The sequence below is a fragment of the Lycium barbarum genome, chromosome 5, assembly GCF_019175385.1.
Source record: "Lycium barbarum isolate Lr01 chromosome 5, ASM1917538v2, whole genome shotgun sequence".
Taxonomy (NCBI): domain Eukaryota; kingdom Viridiplantae; phylum Streptophyta; class Magnoliopsida; order Solanales; family Solanaceae; genus Lycium; species Lycium barbarum.
Genome location: NC_083341.1, coordinates 111,145,041 through 111,164,780, shown reverse-complemented (window position 1 = coordinate 111,164,780; position 19,740 = coordinate 111,145,041). Strand labels below are relative to the sequence as shown.

Here is a 19,740-nt window from a genome sequence, read left to right as displayed (position 1 = left end):
AGTTGATTCCTTTTGGCAGACACTGCACAATGAACGTAGTTACTGGTAAATACAAAGATGTTGAGAACTTAAAAGACTAATGCAAAGCAAAGGAGCATTCTCGATTTGTGCGTGTCATTCTGGCAATGCAAAAGAAAAGAAGAATTTACTCATCTTATTCATGCCTCAACCAACACATGCCCTGGATAATTTTCTCATTGAAAGAATTGACATACATTACATGCAAGCTATTATACTTTGTATAATCTTTTGTGGCATCCAGACTAAACAGGCAGTATAATTTCAATTTGGCTGGCACTCAGCTAACAAGGTTTTCACCATTTTCTTTGGCCTTTGCGTCTCCTCCCCATTGTTTTATCCTGTCTCCGGCTAGGGAAGCCTGTATCAGAAGACCAAAGCGAAAAACTGTGAGATTTGTATTATGCACTCATGGGGTAACAAATATTAAGAAAATAACAAAAATGGTCATGGTATTCTAAATTTGTTAGAAGTCACTTTTGGTTTACTTGAAGTAGTTAACTAACTCCGGGTGTTAGATTTTATGAGAACTGTGAAAAGAAAAGATATAAGAAAGACCGGCGCCACATCTCAAAAACCGCAACATCAAAAGTTGAACTAGACATTAAAAATAGATAAAAAGCAGTAAAAACTATAACTCAAAAAGCTGAATCAGACTCCAAGACTAGACCAAATATAACAGAAACTACAAACATGCACCTTCAAATGTGAGCTTATGTTATATCCTTTTTATTTTCCACAGTTTCTATTAGATGTATCAATCGGAGTTTATTAAAGATTTGACAGGAGACAGAAAATAATCAGTTTTGGCAAATTTAAATGGCCAAAACTGTTTAGGAGTATATTTAAGAAACCAATTTGAACCGATATCCCCAAATGTAAGGGACTTTTTTTTCCAAATATTTATACAGTTAGTTCTCTTATAAGGTGTAACAAGTAATTAATTTACTCCTAGTAAGAAAGGACAACTAAGTTATGATCATATATTAAACTAGGCCAATGGTGTAAAGAATCATTACAATTGCCAGTTATCGAATGAGCTGGCAGATCTAATCACAATCTGCTCTGTGAATGAGCTGGCAGATTTGATTATAATCTGCTACTATAAATATGTGATATGATGTATTTTAGGAAAAGATATTAGGAGTTATTCTAGGAAAATAGTTAAGAGGAAATCCCTTGATTTAAGGCTCCTATGAATTAAGGATTGATTAGTTTTTTCTGATCTTTTTGTTCTAGTATAAATACTGTACATTTTTGTGAATAAAGTAAGCTTTGCATTCTCTGAAAACTTTCATGGTATCAGAGCGTGAGTTTTATCCCTAATATCATATGGGCAAAACAGATTCTTCTGAAACAGAAGACAAAAGTTCTTCTTCGACAGAAAATCTGATGGCACAAGGAGGCAATGCTTCTCACATGCCCTTCCAGTTAACTTCTCATAGATTAAATGGGAAGAACTATCTGGAATGGGCACAGTCCGTAAAGCTTGCAATCGATGGCCGTGGAAAGTTGGGACATCTGACCGGAGAGACGAAAAAGCCAGAAGTCGGAGACCCAAAGTTGAAAACTTGGAGATCAGAGAACTCACTCGTGATTGCCTGGCTAATAAATTCCATGGAACCAGTCATAGGTAAACCTTATCTTTTTCTACCCACTGCTAAAGATGTGTGGGAAGCTGTTAGGGAGACATATTCTGATGTAGAAAATGCCTCTCAAATTTTTGAGTTAAAAATTAAACTATGGCAAGCTAAGCAGGGTGAGAGGGAAGTCACTGCTTATTATAATGAAATGGTGTCTCTGTGGCAGGAATTAGACCAGTGTTACACTGATGAATGGGAGTGTCCGGTGGATAGTGTGAAAGCAAAAAGAAGGGAAGAAAATGAGAGAGTTTACCTTTTTTTAGCAGGACTAAACCGGGAGTTTGACGAGGTTAGGTCACGAATCCTAGGAAATAATCCTTTGCCCTCACTTCGTGAAACCTTTTCTGAAGTTAGGAGAGAGGAAACTAGGAGGAAAGTTATGCTAAAATCTGATTTTAACCATGAACTAAAACCTGCCATAGACTCTTCAGCTCTTGTAACAGTGAAAAATGAAGACAACAAAAAGAAAAAGCCATGGTTCGATCATTGTAAAAAACACTGGCACACCCGTGAAACATGTTGGAAGATTCATGGGAAACCACCAAACTGGAAGAAGAAAGGAGTTGATAATCGTGGCTCTCAATATCAACATGGTCAGGCTTTCTAAACTTGTTTTGATCAGGGACAACAATCTTCTCTAGAAACATCTCCATTCACAAAGGAACAACTGGAAATTCTACACAAACTCCTTCAATCTCCACAATTTCGTCCTAGTGCACCAAATCCTTCTAATCCTTCTTGTTCTTTTGCTGAAACAGGTACTGTACCGTACGCTTTTCTTAGTGCCAAATCTAACCAAATAAATCTTTGGATCATAGATTCAGGAGCTAGTGATCACATGACAGGAAGTTCCCATTTTTTCTCTACTTACACTCCTTGTGCAGGGAATAATAAAGTCAAGATAGCTGATGGTTCCTTCTCTGCAATTGCTGGAAAAGGAACTGTTAAACTATCACCATCTCTTGCACTTCATGATATCCTTCATGTTCCAAAACTTTCTTGCAACCTGGGTTCTGTTAGTAAATTAACCCGTTCTCTTAATTGTCGTGCTATTTTTTACTCTGATTTGTGTGAATTTCAGGACAAGGTCTCGGGGAAGACGATTGGCAGTGCTAGAGAATCTGGAGGTCTTTATTTTCTTGAGAATGGGAACAACTCACTACAACTAAATCCAATTTGTTTGAACTCTACTTCTGTTTTGAATGAAGTCATGCTTTGGCACTATAGGCTTGGACATCCTAGTTTTTATTATTTAAGACATTTGTTACCTCAACTATTTAGAAATAAAAATCCGTCTTTGTTCCAATGTGAATTCTGTGAAATGGCTAAGCATCACCAATCTTTTTTTCCCTCTCAAAAGTATCAGGCTTCAAAGCCTTTTACGATGATTCATAGTGATGTTTGGGGACCATCTAGGATTTCAACAATGTCTGGAAAGCGATGGTTTGTAACTTTTATTGACGATCATACTAGACTGAGTTGGTTTATTTATTGAAGGACAAAACAGAGGTAAAAAATGTGTTTGAAACTTTCTATGTCATGGTAGAAACACAATTTAATGAAAAAATCAAGATTTTTCGAAGTGATAATGGTCGTGAATTTTTTAATGAACAATTAGGAAGTTTTTTCAGAAAAAATGGGGTAGTACACCAAAGCTCTTGTCCAGATACACCTCAACAAAATGGCATCGCAGAAAGGAAGAATAGGCACCTTTTAGAGGTAACGAGGGCTTTAATGTTTACTAGTAAAGCTCCACAGTACCTTTGGGGAGAGGCTCTCTTGACTGCTACTTACCTTATTAATAGGATGCCATCCCGACCTCTCAAATTTAGAACACCTTTTAATGTATTCAGAGAGAGTTTTCCTAGTTCTAGACTAACTGCAGATCTGCCACTGAAGGTTTTTGGGTGTACAGCGTTTGTTCATATTCATCCTCATAATCGTAGTAAACTTGAACCGCGAGCTAAGAAGTGTGTTTTTGTAGGATATGCTCCAAGTCAAAAGGGATATAAGTGTTATGATCCACATGCTAGAAGGATAATTGTCACAATGGATCTAACTTTTTTTGAGTCCCTACTCCATTTTACTACTCATCTTCAGGGGGAGTATCATGTAGGTGAAGATTCGTCTTTTTGGGATATTGAGGAAACTAGACATCAGACAAATACGGAGCTAGACTTTACAATAAATGCTAATGTGAGGGATATAGGAGAAGATATGAATAAGTGTGATCCAAGAGATAATAGGGACCCAAGTGACTTAAATGATAAGAACTCTGATAATGAACCTGTAGAGCCTTCAGATGACAAAATTAAAAATGGAAACAGAGAACAAACAAAAGAAATACAGGTGTATTCGAGAAGGAACCGAACTCAAGGAAAAAAGACCGAAAATTCTCAACACTATCAACAGTCAGTTCCGCGGGACCTTACTGGAATCCAAGGTAATCTTCCAGCTGATTCTAATTCTAATTCCTTCTCAGATCTGGATCTTCCTATTGCAAAACGCAAAGGTGTTAGAAATCCCTCTAAATATCCTATTTCTATGTTTGTGTCCTATAAAAAGTTGTCTCATAGTTATTCAGCCTTTACTTCACAACTTTCTAGTGTGGAGATTCCAAAAAATGTGCAGGATGCTCTACGAGTTCCCGAGTGGAAGGAGGCTATTTTGGAGGAAATGCGAGCTCTTGAAAAAAATGAGACATGGGAGTTGGTGGATCTACCAAAAGGAAAAAAACCAGTGGGGTGAAAATGGGTGTTCACCACCAAATTCAAATCAGACGGGTCCTTGGAGAGGTATAAGGCCCGCCTAGTAGCAAAGGGATTTATGCAAACATATGGCATTGACTATGTCGAGACGTTTGCTCCAGTAGCTAAGCTAAACTCAATTAGAGTTCTCTTGACAATCGCGGTAAATCTTGATTGGTCTCTTCAACAGTTAGATGTGAAGAATGCTTTCTTGAATGGGCAATTAGAGGAAGAAGTCTATATGGACACCCCGCCAGGTTTTGAAGAGAAGTACAAGTTAAAGATATGTAGACTTAGAAAATCTCTTTATGGCCTCAAACAGTCTCCATGGGCTTGGTTCGAAAGATTTACTCAATTCGTGAAGAAGCAAGGGTATGTGCAAGGACAAGCAGATCACACATTGTTTACTCGACATTCACTAGAAGGAAAAACAACAGTTCTTATAGTGTACGTCGATGATATCATCCTCACAGGAGATGATGTGGTTGAAATAAAAAATTTAAAGGAACGTCTTGCCTCAGAATTTGAGATAAAGGACTTAGGCCCACTGAAGTATTTTCTTGGCATGGAGGTTGCACAATCAAAGAAAGGGATTATAGTCTCACAAAGGAAGTATGTTCTTGATCTGTTAAAAGAAACAGGAATAAGTGATTGTAGACCAGCTGAAACTCCAATTGACCCAAATGTAAAGTTTGCAAAGGAAGGAAAATTGATTGATAAGGGCCAATATCAGAGATTGGTAGGCAAGTTGATTTACTTGTCTCATACTAGACCTGATATCGCCTTTGCTGTGAGTCTAGTCAGTCAATTCATGCATTCTCCACGAGAAGAACACCGAGAAGCTGTTTATCGAATCCTAAGGTATCTAAAGAGTTCCCTTGGGAAAGGGTTGTTCTTCAGAAAGAATGAGCAAAGAAGTGTTGAGGCTTATACGGATGCGGACTGGGCTGGTTCATCTACAGATAGAAGGTCTACATCTGGATATTGCACATTTGTATGGGGAAATTTAGTGACATGGAGAAGTAAGAAGCAAAACGTGGTGGCTCGAAGTAGCGCTGAGGCTGAGTATCGATCCATGGCACATGGAATTTGTGAAATGTTATGGCTCAACAGATTATTGCAAGAACTAAGAAGACCTATGAGTCTGCCAATGAAGTTATATTGCGACAATAAGGCTGCCATAAGCATTGCTCATAATCCAGTTCAACATGACAGAACAAAGCATGTTGAAGTGGACAGACAATTCATTAAAGAGAAGATTGAAGATGGAAGCGTGTGTATCCCTTTTGTACCAACAAAAGAACAAGTTGCAGATATTTTCACAAAAGGTCTTTTCAGAACTACCTTTGAGACCTTTGTCAGCAAGTTAGGCATGTTCGACATGTACATGCCAACTTGAGGGGGAGTGTCGAATGAGCTGACAGATCTAATCACAATCTGCTCTGTGAATGAGCTGGCAGATTTGATTATAATCTGCTCCTATAAATATGTGATATGATGTATTTTAGGAAAAGATATTAGGAGTTATTTTAGGAAAATAGTTAAGAGGAAATCCCTTGATTTAAGGCTCCTATGAATTAGGGATTGATTAGTTTTTTCTGATCTTTTTGTTCTAGTATAAATATTGTACAGTTCCGTGAATAAAGTAAGCTTTGCATTCTCTGAAAACTTTCACCAGTGTATATAACTACAACAGTTTGATTCTTGATGTGTGTCTTACCTCTTTGTTCCAATTAGTTCGAAAGACCACCATGATTAAGACACCAGTTTGAACAGTCGTACCTGCCAGCATCCCATACCAAATTCCCTGAAAAATCATGAAAAAACATGTACGAGCAGTAAATAATAATGTCTTAAATAAGATGCTTGGAGTTGATCTTCGTATGAAAACAAAAGAAAACTATTTTATTTTTAATTAAGTGAAGACAAAGAAAAGCATACCTTAACGCCAATGTCAAGGAGGAAGCCAAGTATGAGACCAACAGGAATACCAAACAAATAGTAACAAGTTATGTTCACATATGCAACATAAGCTTGCCACCCTGCTCCAATGGCCACCCCTGCAATTGCAACAAATCTACCAGTGATCAAACTTCAGTTTAGGCCATCCAGCATATAGATATCAATCAAATCAAGCAGCAACGTCTTAATTCTAAACTAGTTGGATTCGATTAATGTATGAATCCTTTAAGGTTAATTTTTGCGAATGGACATCTAATTTTTGATTTATTACATTAAAGTGCCTCATCAACAACTCTCCTTACGTAATATCAGTATGACATTACTTAAGATAACTCATTTTCTAAACCACATGAAAAGCAAAGGTCAACGATGAGCCACACGTACGTGAGAGACCGTACGGGATATTAGAGTGGATTGAAAATTAGTACTCCCTCTATTTCTATTTATGTAAACCTATTTTTTTTTAATTCGTGTCAAAATAAATGACTTCTTTCCTAATTTGAAAACAAATTCACTTTATAAAATGATTTACAGTCACACAAATATTCAAGATTTATTTTGAACTACAAGTTTCGAAAGTCTTCACTCTTTCTTAAATGTCGTGTCTAGTCACATGAGTTCACATAAATTAAAATGGAGGGAGTAGTATTTTTGTTAAATGGCACCAGTTGGATACTATGTAAGTTGAGTTGTTGACGTGACTATACTTGAATGTTAGTTTTACACATGTGACAACTTACTTGTGTTTTTTCGAGAATGACTTTAGTGCTATAAAATAAGGGTGGGCGTTCGGTTTTTCGGTTCGGTTTTATCAAACTTCGGTTTGGCTATTTCGGGTTCGGTTTTTTGAAGGTGGACACCGAATACCGAACCAAACTAGTTCGGTTCGGTTCTTTCGGTTTCGGTTTTTTAAAATTCGGTTCGGTTTTGATTTTTTCAATTCGGTTTTTTTGATATGATATTAGAAGCGATTCCATTGACACTAATTCGTATTCTTAAAAGCAATAAAACATAAAACTGATAAATTGAAATCAAAATCAAACAAACAGGATACAGAAGAACAGAAAACTATAATCATGATATAAGATTACTAGGTGTTATATACATACCGTAAGAATAATTAAGAAAACACATAAATGACATACATTAATCCTAAAGACATATCCTAGTTATCTTGCTTTGGTAAGGATATTTGATTTTCTTAACTGAAGTGGAAAATTAGGGATACAAATGCAAAAGAGGACTTGTTACAATTGGGTTTTTTCTGGCTTTAAACTTAATGGGTCTGGACTATTTTAATTTTTTTGGCTAATGTATTAAATTTCGGTGCGCATTCGGTTTTTCGGTTCGGTTTTATCAAACTTCGGTTCGGCTATTTCGGTTTTAGTTTTTTGACGGTGGACACCAAACATCGAACCAAACTAGTTCGGTTAGGTTTTTCGATTTTCGGTATTTATGCCCAGCCCTACATTAAACTGAAAGTAAATGACAAACCCAAATCTTCTATATTCTTTCCACTCGATCTGTCAATAGAACAAATGTACGAAAAAGATTAAATTGAAGATTTAAAGAGCAGCTGGTAAGAATTAAGTACCAGAAAGAGTAGGTTGCAGACAGCCAACAACAATGGTGGCTGCTAACAATGGAGTGAGGTCATATACAATCTGCTGTACTTGTTCATTGTTTGAAAACAATGGAAGATACCAACTCCGACAAATAAGCAGAACCACTGAGAGGAAAATGCCGGCTAAAAGAGAAGTGATGGACGCAACCATTACTGAGAATTTTGCAGTTCTTGGATGTCCTGCTCCTAGTTCATTTGACACCCTCACGCTGTAAACATTTCAATTAAGGTTGTTGCTTGGCTAGCTATAATAACAACATTAAGATTAGCTAACTGGGATAATTGATAGTATTACCTTATTGCAGCGTTGAATCCAATTGCCACCATGAATGTCCAGCCTTGGATATTCATGCTGCAATCAAATAACACCATCGTGAAAATAAACGAATTTTTCATTGTTAAATTATCACCCCTTTCTTGCAGGACTGCTAACGCACAATCTTATGTTTTCTTCCGCTTGCTCTGCAGTACAAGCCTCATACAGAGCCGCGCTTCTTTAATATGATGAGAAGAAGGGGGGCCGGGTTTGAGAACTTCGGATTCAATATCAATAACTGTGGATTCAATTTCTATTTTTATATATGCAACCTAAAGAGCTACTTTTCCCCTATGAAATATAAAAGGTCATTCATATGTAACATAGTCCAAGCTAACCTCTTCTCGTACTCCTTCTCTTCCCGCTTCAGTAGATGGAAAAGCATTAAATGGGGTAAGGAAGGAGAAGAGACAGTGTTAGCTACAATCTCTGCCGTTAGCTAAGATAAATGCAGGTAATTAATCAAGGAAAATTAGTTACTTAATTAAAAAATTCACAGTGTCATGTATATAAGTTTAATCTAAGTTATTTACATTTTCAGCGTACTCCTTAACTATCATGAGTAGATCACAACTCTTAAACAGAGAATTATAATTTGAGATTCGAATATGGAAAACGTGCTTGTACATTTTATTTTAGTACATTATACAGTAAGTTTATATATGTAATTTTGTCTGTCACATTTGTAAAAGTTCCCAAATAAGAGTTTAAATCTTAGGCCTCTGGTAGAAGTTCGTCCTTACAAATGTATATGAGAGCGCGTGCAGAGACACACACATGACACATATATATGCGCTAATTCCTTTGCTCCATTTTACTTGTCATGATTAATAAAAATAATTTGTTCAAAATATTTTTAGAAAATCAAGATATATTTAATTAGTTTTTTTCGCGTTTACCCTTACTTTAACAAATGTAGAGAGAGATTATTAATATTGTAAAAGGAAGACTAACTAAATTCAAATCAAAGAATAAATAGGAGTAATCTAATTATTCTATATTATCCTTATCAGGGGCGGATCTAGTAAGGCGGGTGGGGATGCCACGCCACCCGCACACCTCGAGCAAAACCTTGTATATATATGTGAGTATATATGGGAAATAGTATGTAAAATGGCACCATGACTAACAAATAGTTGTTTGGTGCCACTGGTGAAGGGCTGAAAGGTGTGCCCACAGCACTTGGGATCAAGTCCAACTTGCACCAATTCTTTTAAAGACTTCTCTTTGCTAAGAAGCTTACAGAAGATTCGTTCTCCTTTTTTCTTATTTTCTTTTTCTATTTTGCTTCTTCTTTACTTTATTTTCCTTGTTTCTTCTTTTCTTTCTTATTTTCTTTTTCTATTTTGCTTCTTCTTTACTTTATTTTCCTTGTTTCTTCTTTTCTTTCTTATTTTCTTTTTCTATTTTGCTTCTTCTTTACTTTATTTTCCTTGTTTCTTCTTTTCTTTTTATTTACTTGCTGATGGTTTTTTTTTTGTTCCCTAATGAGTCACATTGACTTTTTAAAATTTTATAAATCCTTGCTTCTCTTTATAGTTCATAGTGTTTATCATTTTTTATTTTGATACCTAAATGTGCATCTAAGTTGAGTTCTAGTTATAGTTGATTAGTCTTGAGTTAACTGATAGCTTCAAAAAATAACTCTCAATTATAAATGAATAATATATTTTTGTTGATATTAGTAATACTATTGAATTTTTATGCTCTGTTTAAAATTATCATAATTATTAAATTATTTCGTTTAATCGATGTCTATATAAATCGAAAAGATGAATAACCCGAATTGCGGCAGTAGAAAAAATAAATCAAGTTGAAATCCAAAATAGTGTGACAATCGGTTTGTCTATATAAACGGACGGAAGATGCTTCGTTCCCCAACTCGTTTAAGTCAACTGATGCATTGGATCATTCCCTTGTTTGCGGAACTGGGCTATGGAACGCGTTGAGAAAGCTGACGCTTCTGCCTTTCCACGAGTTAAAACTTGTAACAATAGAAATACTTGAAGCTAAGATGAATAACTCGAACCGAAGCTCAAAATAAATCAATTCAAAAGCCAAAATAGTGTGATAATCGGTCGGTCTATATAAACTGAAAGGCTGAATAACCAGAATCGAAGCCCAAAATGGACCAAATCGAAGCCCAAAATAGTGTGGCACCCGGAATCTCAAATTCCTGAATCCGCCTCTGATCCTTATAGATACAACTTTAAAGAACATGTAAAAGTAAAGCATGGCATGTAAAATGGACTGGAGAGAGCAGTAATATAACATTATGAAAATACGACAAAAGCCTAGCTAGGTAATGGTTTCAACTTTGCATGTAGCAATTAAAAATGATTCTGAAAAATTAATAAGTTGCACTTCCCTGAGAACTATTCGATCGAGACTATAAAACCCAAGTTTACACTTAGAAAATTGCTTTCATTCAACGGGTCTTACTAATTAATGGCTATGGTATAATTAATTGAATAGAAAACAGATTTTATCATCTTTCGGTCCATAGTTCTAGGGAGTTAAGGATTCGTGCCAAATTAAATAAAACCCGGTCAATATCACGTAGGAGTAAAAGATTATGAACTCACCAAATTGAAATTGCATCCACTGCCACTTCAGCATTCTTGAGGTATCCAGCAACGAGAATTAATGCCATGAAGTACCACATCTCTAAGCTGCAAATAGATCTTGAGATAAACAAATTAGATTCCATATTTTTAGCCGGTTGACTTGGAATTAAGTCTAAACAAAAACGAAAATTATAGTTTAACTTCTACTCCATCCATTCACTTCTACTTGTCCACTATAGACTTTACACACTTCTTAAGATATAAGAAATGAAGTGCATATTTTACCTTGATATTCATATTAATTGATGTATAATTGCATTGGATTTGAAAAATAATTTGGAATAAGTAATTAATGTTAAGGGCAAAACAGAAAAAATAAATTATTTTCTCTTGATATGCGAAAGTGGACAAGTAAAATTGAAAATCTATTTATAGAATAGTGGAGGAATTTCATGTATTTTCACATCTAGGATTTTCATATACAACATATACCACTATCAAGGGGAAGTTCTTATTATTTAGGTTAGTTAGGTATTTCGATTTCTAGGTTTCGTCGTAAATCTAATTGGTTATTTCCAATTACGTAAATCAATAGTTCAAACCGCACTCAAAGGTAGGGCATTTCCCATTTTTATAGGAACTTCTGTACCAGAAACAATGGTATCTCCAATTTATAGTATAATAGCAGTAGAAGTTTTACACTATTAGTTAACATAAATTATGACTACACCTAACCATTCATTAAAAATGTGATTAGTCCTGAAATATAAGACAAGTTATCTACAACAATAGGTTAGAGTACACCAACTTTATTTTTTCCTTTCAGTGTAACAAATTAAACACTCAGGGTCATTTGGTTGGTGGAACGAGGGATTATAATCTTTGGATAAATTGTGGGATAGTTTTATCCTCGTTTATTCCCTTGTTAACTCGAACCAAACATCTACAAAGTGATCTCATCATTATGATTTCTTAGAATAACTTGTTCCTCAACCAAACTATCCTTAAAATTGTATTAAGGATCCTGAAATATAGGAGAAAGGGATAACTTTAATCTTGAATTTGTCATCATAGTATTGAAAGTAAGTTATCTTATTTTCTTTATTTGGCTCTTGAACGTGGATTTGGATGAGTTGAGCCATAATTTATGCTCACTTCTGACATAGAAATAATCTTTAATAAACCACAATGCAGAAGCATCGTATGATCATATATTCCAAAGACCTAGGTGTCATTTGTTTTCATTAAGATTAAGTCGTCTGAATCTGAATGCACATCTGAATGATTAAGACGTTGTTTTTAGATTCGAACATTGAATGATTAAGACTGTTTGTCTTTCCACATCTGAATGTGCATAATATATTTATTTAAACATAATAAATATACAATTCAAATAAAAATGTAACTAAATATTAGAAATAAATACAAATTTAATAAATTAAAAAATATTATTTGATAAAAAAATGAAACATTTATGTTTGCTAGTAATGATGGAGTGTTTGTAGTGGTGGTGGTGCAGTGTGTCTGGGGTAGGTAGGTGGGGGGGGGGGGGTTGGGGTAGAGTTGGTGGTGGTGGTGGTGGTGAGTGGGGGTGGGGTAGTAGAGGGTTGGGGTGGGGTGACGTGGGTAGTGTTAGGTGGGGGATTGGGGCGGAGTTGATGGTGGTGGTGAGTGGGGGTGCGTAGTGGAAGATTGGGGTGGGTGGTGGCGGGTAGTGTTGGGTAGGTGGGGTTGGGGTGAGGTTGGTGCTAGTATTGGGGGGGGGGGGAGGGAGAGGGGTTGGGGTGGGTAGTGGAGGTTTGGGGTGGGTAGGGTGGAGCCGGTGGTAAAATTATTAATACAAAATACCTCTTAATGATATTAAGATTTTGTTTCAGATCTTAATGATTAATATCTATTCAGACCAAATAAGTGATTAGATCTTAATGTAAACAAATACACTTAATGACCTAAGATCTGAACCATTTAGATTCAGACCTTCATTAAGTGCAATCAAATGAGGCCCAAGTTAACTAAGAAGATCTTCATCGACAAAATAAAATTTGAATCACATGATTATCTATTCTTTCTTGGGCACAAGAATTCAGAAACCTTAAATAGGTTTTGAGATGCACAACACTCAGCTCAAATGGCGCCGTGAGTCGAGAAGCTTTTTCTTTTTAATTCATTTTGTTGTAGATGAAGGGTGCTTCTGGTATGGAAGAAAATATTTTCCACCAAAAATAAGTGATTTTTTTGTTTAATTTCTGATATTTGGTAAGCAAGCAGAAAATATTTGTACATTATCTAGGAAAGTGCTATCAGAATGGGGTGGGGTAGAGGTGTGGGGGTGGGGTAGAGAGGTGGGCAATGAGGTTTGGAGGATGGGGAGGAGCAGACTTTGTCTTCCTTCCTTCTATTTTTCTAGTTTTTAAGAAATTTGTGTCTAAAAGGAATATTTTTTAAAAATTTTGATCAATAAAATAGGACACCGAAGAGAGAACTTATATCGAATAAAGCGGGTCACAGTTGGCTACAATTTTTCATTCATATTTTTCTTTTTCATCAGCAGTTTGCAGCAGCCTCATTTATTCGGCATTGAATAGCGAATTAAAATTGTGGATCTTGTGACGTGGTTACAATATTTCCCACTACTATTCTTTTATTTTTATAAGTTTATTACCACAGAACATGGGCATAGTTTAAAGTCATTAAATTATCTTCATCTTTCTTCATCCCCCGAAGGTCCCACCAGGGTAAGAATTACTGATTGAGTTGAGTGAAGCATAAATAAAAGATGTATAGCTGATAACATAATATGACAACATATATAATATATAAACATGTCTTACGTTTCATAATTATATTTTTAAAATTATCATCAACAGAGTGAAGCATAAATAAAAGATGTATAGTTGATAACATAATATGACAACATATATAATACATAAACATGTCTTACGTTTCATAATTGTATTCTTAAAATTATCATCAACAGAAATGTAATTCCTATAAATAGGAGTAGGTTGGACAGTCATGGATTTTTAAGCAATGCTATAGTAAAAGCTGCAAGAATTGGGTAAGCAAGCATATAGCTTACGTGTGTCATGTATGTTATTTCATTTTATTTTTTATATATTTGTTCTTCTAGTAACTTCTAACCAACTTTAGGAAGTAAGTCATTTTTGGGTCTTTCCTATTAGATGAGGACATCAATATCTTTACGTAATTATAGTAAAATATTGTTCTAAGTTATCAGGAATGCATTAGCATTGACTAAGAATTACTAAATAATCGCTAGGTCAACGATCCAGTTAGGGGAGCAGTGAATAATAACGCATGAGTTATTGCAATAGTAATAATACAGAGCTTTTTATTCAATGAATAATAATATATGAACTGTCATATACTTTTATTCACATGATACTAATATATGTATCCTTATTCTACATGCATTTTATCCCAAGTAATATATTCACGTATAAGTTATACCGAATTAGAGTAGTAATATAGTGTTTGATTGGTGTTAAATTCTACATGACTCATGCAAAGTTTAGTACTAAAACTAGACTTTGTAATAGTTATACGTAATTATAATTACGCAGCAAAATAAAAAGCTGTATACTTAATTAGACTTTTTATTTTTGTACTTACAAACGAAAGGACCCCAAAAGAATTTCAATCAAGAAACTTACCAGAGCATGACAGCAGATGCAAAAGATAGTTTAACGAAATCCCAAAGATTTTGAAAAGCCCTTAAAGAAAATCCAGACCAAGCTTGTCCACAAGTCCCACTGAAAATATACACTAGCTGAGCCACCACTAAGAACAACCATGAACCGTTCAGCACCACTGCAGCACCCACCAATCCCCACCCTAACTTGAGCATCAACAGCCAACTGAAAAAAGTGTGTCCTATAAGACCAACCGCCGCTATGGCAGCTATCACTATAATCTTGCTCTGAGCTTGCAAGAATTTTTGTATTGGAAAGTTCAGTGCATAGGCGAACAACTGTGGAATCATCCACACAGCAAATGTGCCTGTAGAAGCGAATTCAGGATATAGAGTCAATACGTTCAGATATTATATTGAGAATAGTTCTATTATATTATACATTTTTTTTCCGCATAAGTATGCATAAATCGAGCGATAGTCAACGAGTTAATTTGAATGGACAGAATCCGTCGTAGATTCGTCTTTGTATACCTGCCCATTTTGATATATCTACCGTCTGACCGATGAGTCTGAGAAGTGGTGTAGCAAAAATGTAAGGGAACATTAGAACTAAAGCGGTAGTGATGAGGATTATCCAAGATCGTTGCATGTAAGTTCCTAACATTTCTAGCTGTTTTGCTCCAAATGCTTGTCCGCACAGTGTCTCCAGTGCACTTCCCATGCCCAACTGTGGTCACAATAAACCCCGTTAATAATAAAGACGAATTCAGAAGATTCAGATAGCGATCAAGTTCAGAATGAGTGTGATTTATATATGTATACGTAATTCGAGCTCAAGTTAGATAGTCTTCTATTACTAGGCTCACCAATATATCAACCAGTACTTTTTTTTATATTATACCTAGTACCGGATATTAAATCAAACCACAAGAATTGTTTCCAGCCATGAGTTCCTCTATGAAGTCATAACCGCTCTTGGATGGGGTGGACCATTCCATCAAATCTTTGAGAAGGGCCCAATATGGTACTTGATGGTTGGGCGTGGCGATAGGCGTCGTACTACGACTGCCTTCCCAGCCGAAAAACAATAAATTCAATTAACCCACACGAACCGTCCTAAATCTATGTCTGATTAACAATACTTATTAATCCTTCCCAAAATGATAGACAAAAGGATCAAATACAACCTACTTTTATAGCTAGATTGAAATTCTTTGCATATTTGCATTCTTATCAAATCTTAAAGAATCATTTTAAAGTCATGTATAGGGTAGAGATGTATATATTCATACCATGACACCAAAAGCAAAACCAGCAATGACGGAGTTTTCAATGGAGACAGCAGCTAGTTGAATGGTACCAACATGACCAGCAAATACTTGAGTAATAGCACCAATAGAGTATTGACAAATGGAAGTGAAAATGGCTGGAGCAGCCAGGTACCATAGTTTCGTCGACTCTGCTGAAAACTGTCGGACTAAATCATTAATTCCATGGATTTGTTGGATATCATCTGTATCTGCTTTGAATGAAGAATTTGTTGGTCTATGCAACTCATCATCATCTTCGTAATTGTTCACTCTTGGTGCTAGAAGTGGCACCACAGTATCACTGGCCATCATAAATGAGAGGAAGGAGCTATTATTTGTGTTCACTCTTGGTGTTAGAAGTGGCACCGGGACTTTAAATAGAATGAGATATTGTACTTAGATTTGTTCATTTTTCCTCATCTTATAGTCTATTTTTTTTTAATATACTTCTTCGCACCTTTCGGATTCGAGATTCAAACAAATTTTTTCTTTATTGTTTTTTTTCCACATGTCTTATAAATTTTGTATTGTATTATTATGACTTGTACTAAAACTATATTTTCCATAGTTTTCAATATAGTTAATTTATTTCTTAAACTTTTAAAATTGCATATTTGAATTCACGATCTTAATTAAAAGGTTGGACTCTTAAAATTTAAGCTGTGGCATATAAATTTAAACAAATGGAGTATATTTTTAGAAAAGACTGATAAAACTATTTTAAATATTTATAAGTGATCAAGTGTAGGTGGCCTAGACATAGATGGTTAATAGAGCACATGGCTAAATGAAAGAGAAAACCATATAAACTATCCATAAAAGACAAAGTATTTACTTGAATTTGTCCATATGCAATTTAGTTACATAGCTACCCATGCGGAAGAAAATTTTTACCCGACTACCCACTTGAATATTCATCAAACTTTGCTGTTCTTCTTTATTCCATCTGTACTTCGGCCTAATCCCAAGTATTAAAGTAGTATCCAAAATTCAAATGCTGTTCACATTGTGAGAGGAAATTTGACAAGTGCCACACATGCAAAACGATATTATATTTATAATTATAATTATAATTACAGAAAGAAATGTATTGGATGCTTGCCATTTATCATTTTCCTCAAACTACAAACCATTCAGTTTCACATGCAAACATTACACTTTTGATCTAGGGACCCCATTAAAGTAAACTTTAAGTATAAGAAACTATATTTGAATACATTGATTAAAGAGGATAAAAACAGTAGATACTTAGAAATTTATTTGTAAAGAATAGGAAACAAAATACATGATGCACATTAAATTCCTTTTTAATTTTAAATATAAAATATTGTTTTTCACAAATAGAACAAATTCTTATTTTTTTAACGGAAAAGGCTCAAATATGCCATCAAACTATCGGAAATGGTTCATTTATGTCACTCGTCAATAGTTTGGCTCATTTATGCCATCGAACTATAGGAAATGACTCATTTATGCCATCAAACTATAGGAACTGACTCATTTATGCACTCATCAATAGTTTGACTTATTTATGCAATCGCCCGATACCAAAATGACTCATTCATGCCATATTTCATTAACGCCGGTTTTATAATACCAAATATGACACGTAGCCTCCAACTAGATTATGGTTGTGGGTGAGTAAGGTGTATGGGTCAGATTTTTTTATTAATTTGGTATTTAAATTGGACTGGTTTAATTAAACGACGTAGACCTCTAATTGGAGGCCACGTGTCATATCTGGTATTATAAAATTGGCGTTAATGAAATGGCATGGATGAGTCATTTTGGTAACTGGCGATGACATAAATGAGTCAAACTATTGATGAGTGACATAAATGAGTCATTTCTTATAGTTCGATGGCATAAATGAGTCATTTCCTATAGTTCGATGGCATAAATGAGCCAAACTATTGACTAGTGACATAAATGAGCCATTTCCGATAGTTGGATGGCATATTTGAGCCTTTTCCGTTTTGCCTTTTTTTAATTCAAAATACTAGTTGATAAATTATCATCAATACTATTTAGCTGATTTTTATTCTCACTGTAATTCTTATTTTTACCAAGTAGCTGACCGAATATAGTGTTTATATTTTTAACCAATACACATAAATTATATATAATTATTTACATATTATACATGAATAAGTTTATCCAAACTCACTTTCAGATCTTTACATAAATATATATACTCTTATATTTTTGTTTTATCACATGTGACATTATTTCGAAGGACTGTGTGTTGTATAATACCTTGTCAGTATGTGATATATACCTGTGAGTATCATAAAGAAATGAGGAGTATTTTGAAGGAATGAATCAACCCTTTGTGATACTTTGCATTATGATATATATCATGTGGGTATCATAGAGAACTGAAAAGTATTTTTTAAAGAATTAATCAGTCTATGATACCTTGTCAGTACATAATATATACTTTGTGGGTATCATAGATGGCTGAGCTCTGTTTTGAAGATTTTTTTTAATTATTTGCGATATTTTATCAGTATATGATATATTATGTGGGTCAGTCATCCATGATACCCTGTCAATGTATGATATATACCATGTGGTTATCATAGAAGATTGAGTTGTCACTACAATAAAAATGGGTAATTTGTGGAGGTTAAAAGTTGCACTTCGCGGAGGTTTTGGCCTCTTCTAGCAATTAGCAGAGGCTAATGCCTACGCGAATTGCAACTTTCAACCTCTGCAAATTATCAATTTTTTTGTAGTGTGTGTTTTTCCTAAAAGAATGAACCAGTCCTCTATGATACCCTGTCAATGTATGAGTATCCTTTCTGATACCCTGTCAGTATATGATATATACCATGTGGGCATTAGAGAGGACTGAGTAGTTTTTTTTTTTTTTTTTTTTAATTTTTAAGAAATGAATCTGTCACTATGACGCTCTGTCATTATATAATATATACTAGGTTGGTATCATAGAGTACTCAGTATTTTTCTTGAAAATATGAATGACCAATCCTCTATGATACACCGTTAGTAGATATATAGCATATACCATGTGAGTATCATAAAGGACTGAGGAGTGATTTTTGAAGGAGTGAATCAGTCTTTTATGATACGCAGTCAGTATATGATATATACCATGTGAGTATCATAGTATACTGCAACTAATTCAACTGCTACTGATTTGATATACTATATGCTAGAATATATTATTTTCTTGATTATTGATACAAGAAAATAAAAATAAATAAAAAGATGTACTATATCAATGATTTTTTCATTGATTTAGAAAAAAATAAAATAAAGGAGTCAAAAGATGTGTAGAATTAGATTATGAAAAAAAATAGAAAATAAGGAAAAATAATTTAAAAATAATAAAATTATAAAAGGAGAAAAAGAAAAAAAATGAAAAAAAGAGAAAACATGTATAATGTATAATTTATTCTGATAAATGATTTTGAGAAAACAAAATGAGAAAAAGAAAGACAAAAGTAATATTAAAATAATGTTTACCATATCAGTTATCTTTTCTTATTGTATAGAAAATAAAAATAAAGAAAAAGAACAGAAAAAAAAAAGTGAATGAAATTAGATTAGGGAGAAAAAAAAGAAAGAACTAAAATGAAATTAGATAACGGACAAGAAATAAAGAAAATGAAAAAAGAAAAGAAAACAGAAGAATAAAAAAAACGAAAAGAAAGGAGCCAATTGAGTTTGGCATTAGATTATGGTGAAAAAAGAAAGAACAATAATAACAAGTATATAATAGATATATAATAAATTTATAGTCATTGCATGTGTATATGCACCGATTATACAATAATTATGTTGATTAAAATTTGCAAACAATAAAATTTCAGGTTATTTCGTGGGGAAATTACAAAGGGAACAGGATTTAAAGAGTAACTTATTACAACAATAT

At 34.3% G+C, this 19,740-nt stretch overlaps 1 protein-coding gene across 1 annotated transcript; it reads right to left on the bottom strand.

Moving 5' to 3' along the window:
- Positions 1 to 128: 128 nt before the first annotated feature.
- Positions 129 to 16,409, bottom strand: LOC132642607 (protein DETOXIFICATION 29-like). Its single transcript, XM_060359705.1, has 9 exons — positions 15,825 to 16,409; positions 15,064 to 15,259; positions 14,552 to 14,897; positions 10,896 to 10,982; positions 8,290 to 8,346; positions 7,965 to 8,203; positions 6,350 to 6,468; positions 6,129 to 6,215; positions 129 to 379 (listed from the first exon to the last, which is right to left on the bottom strand). The coding sequence occupies exons 1-9, from the start codon at positions 16,152 to 16,154 to the stop codon at positions 299 to 301; spliced, it is 1,542 nt and encodes a 513-aa protein (XP_060215688.1). The 5' UTR covers positions 16,155 to 16,409; the 3' UTR covers positions 129 to 298.
- Positions 16,410 to 19,740: the final 3,331 nt, after the last annotated feature.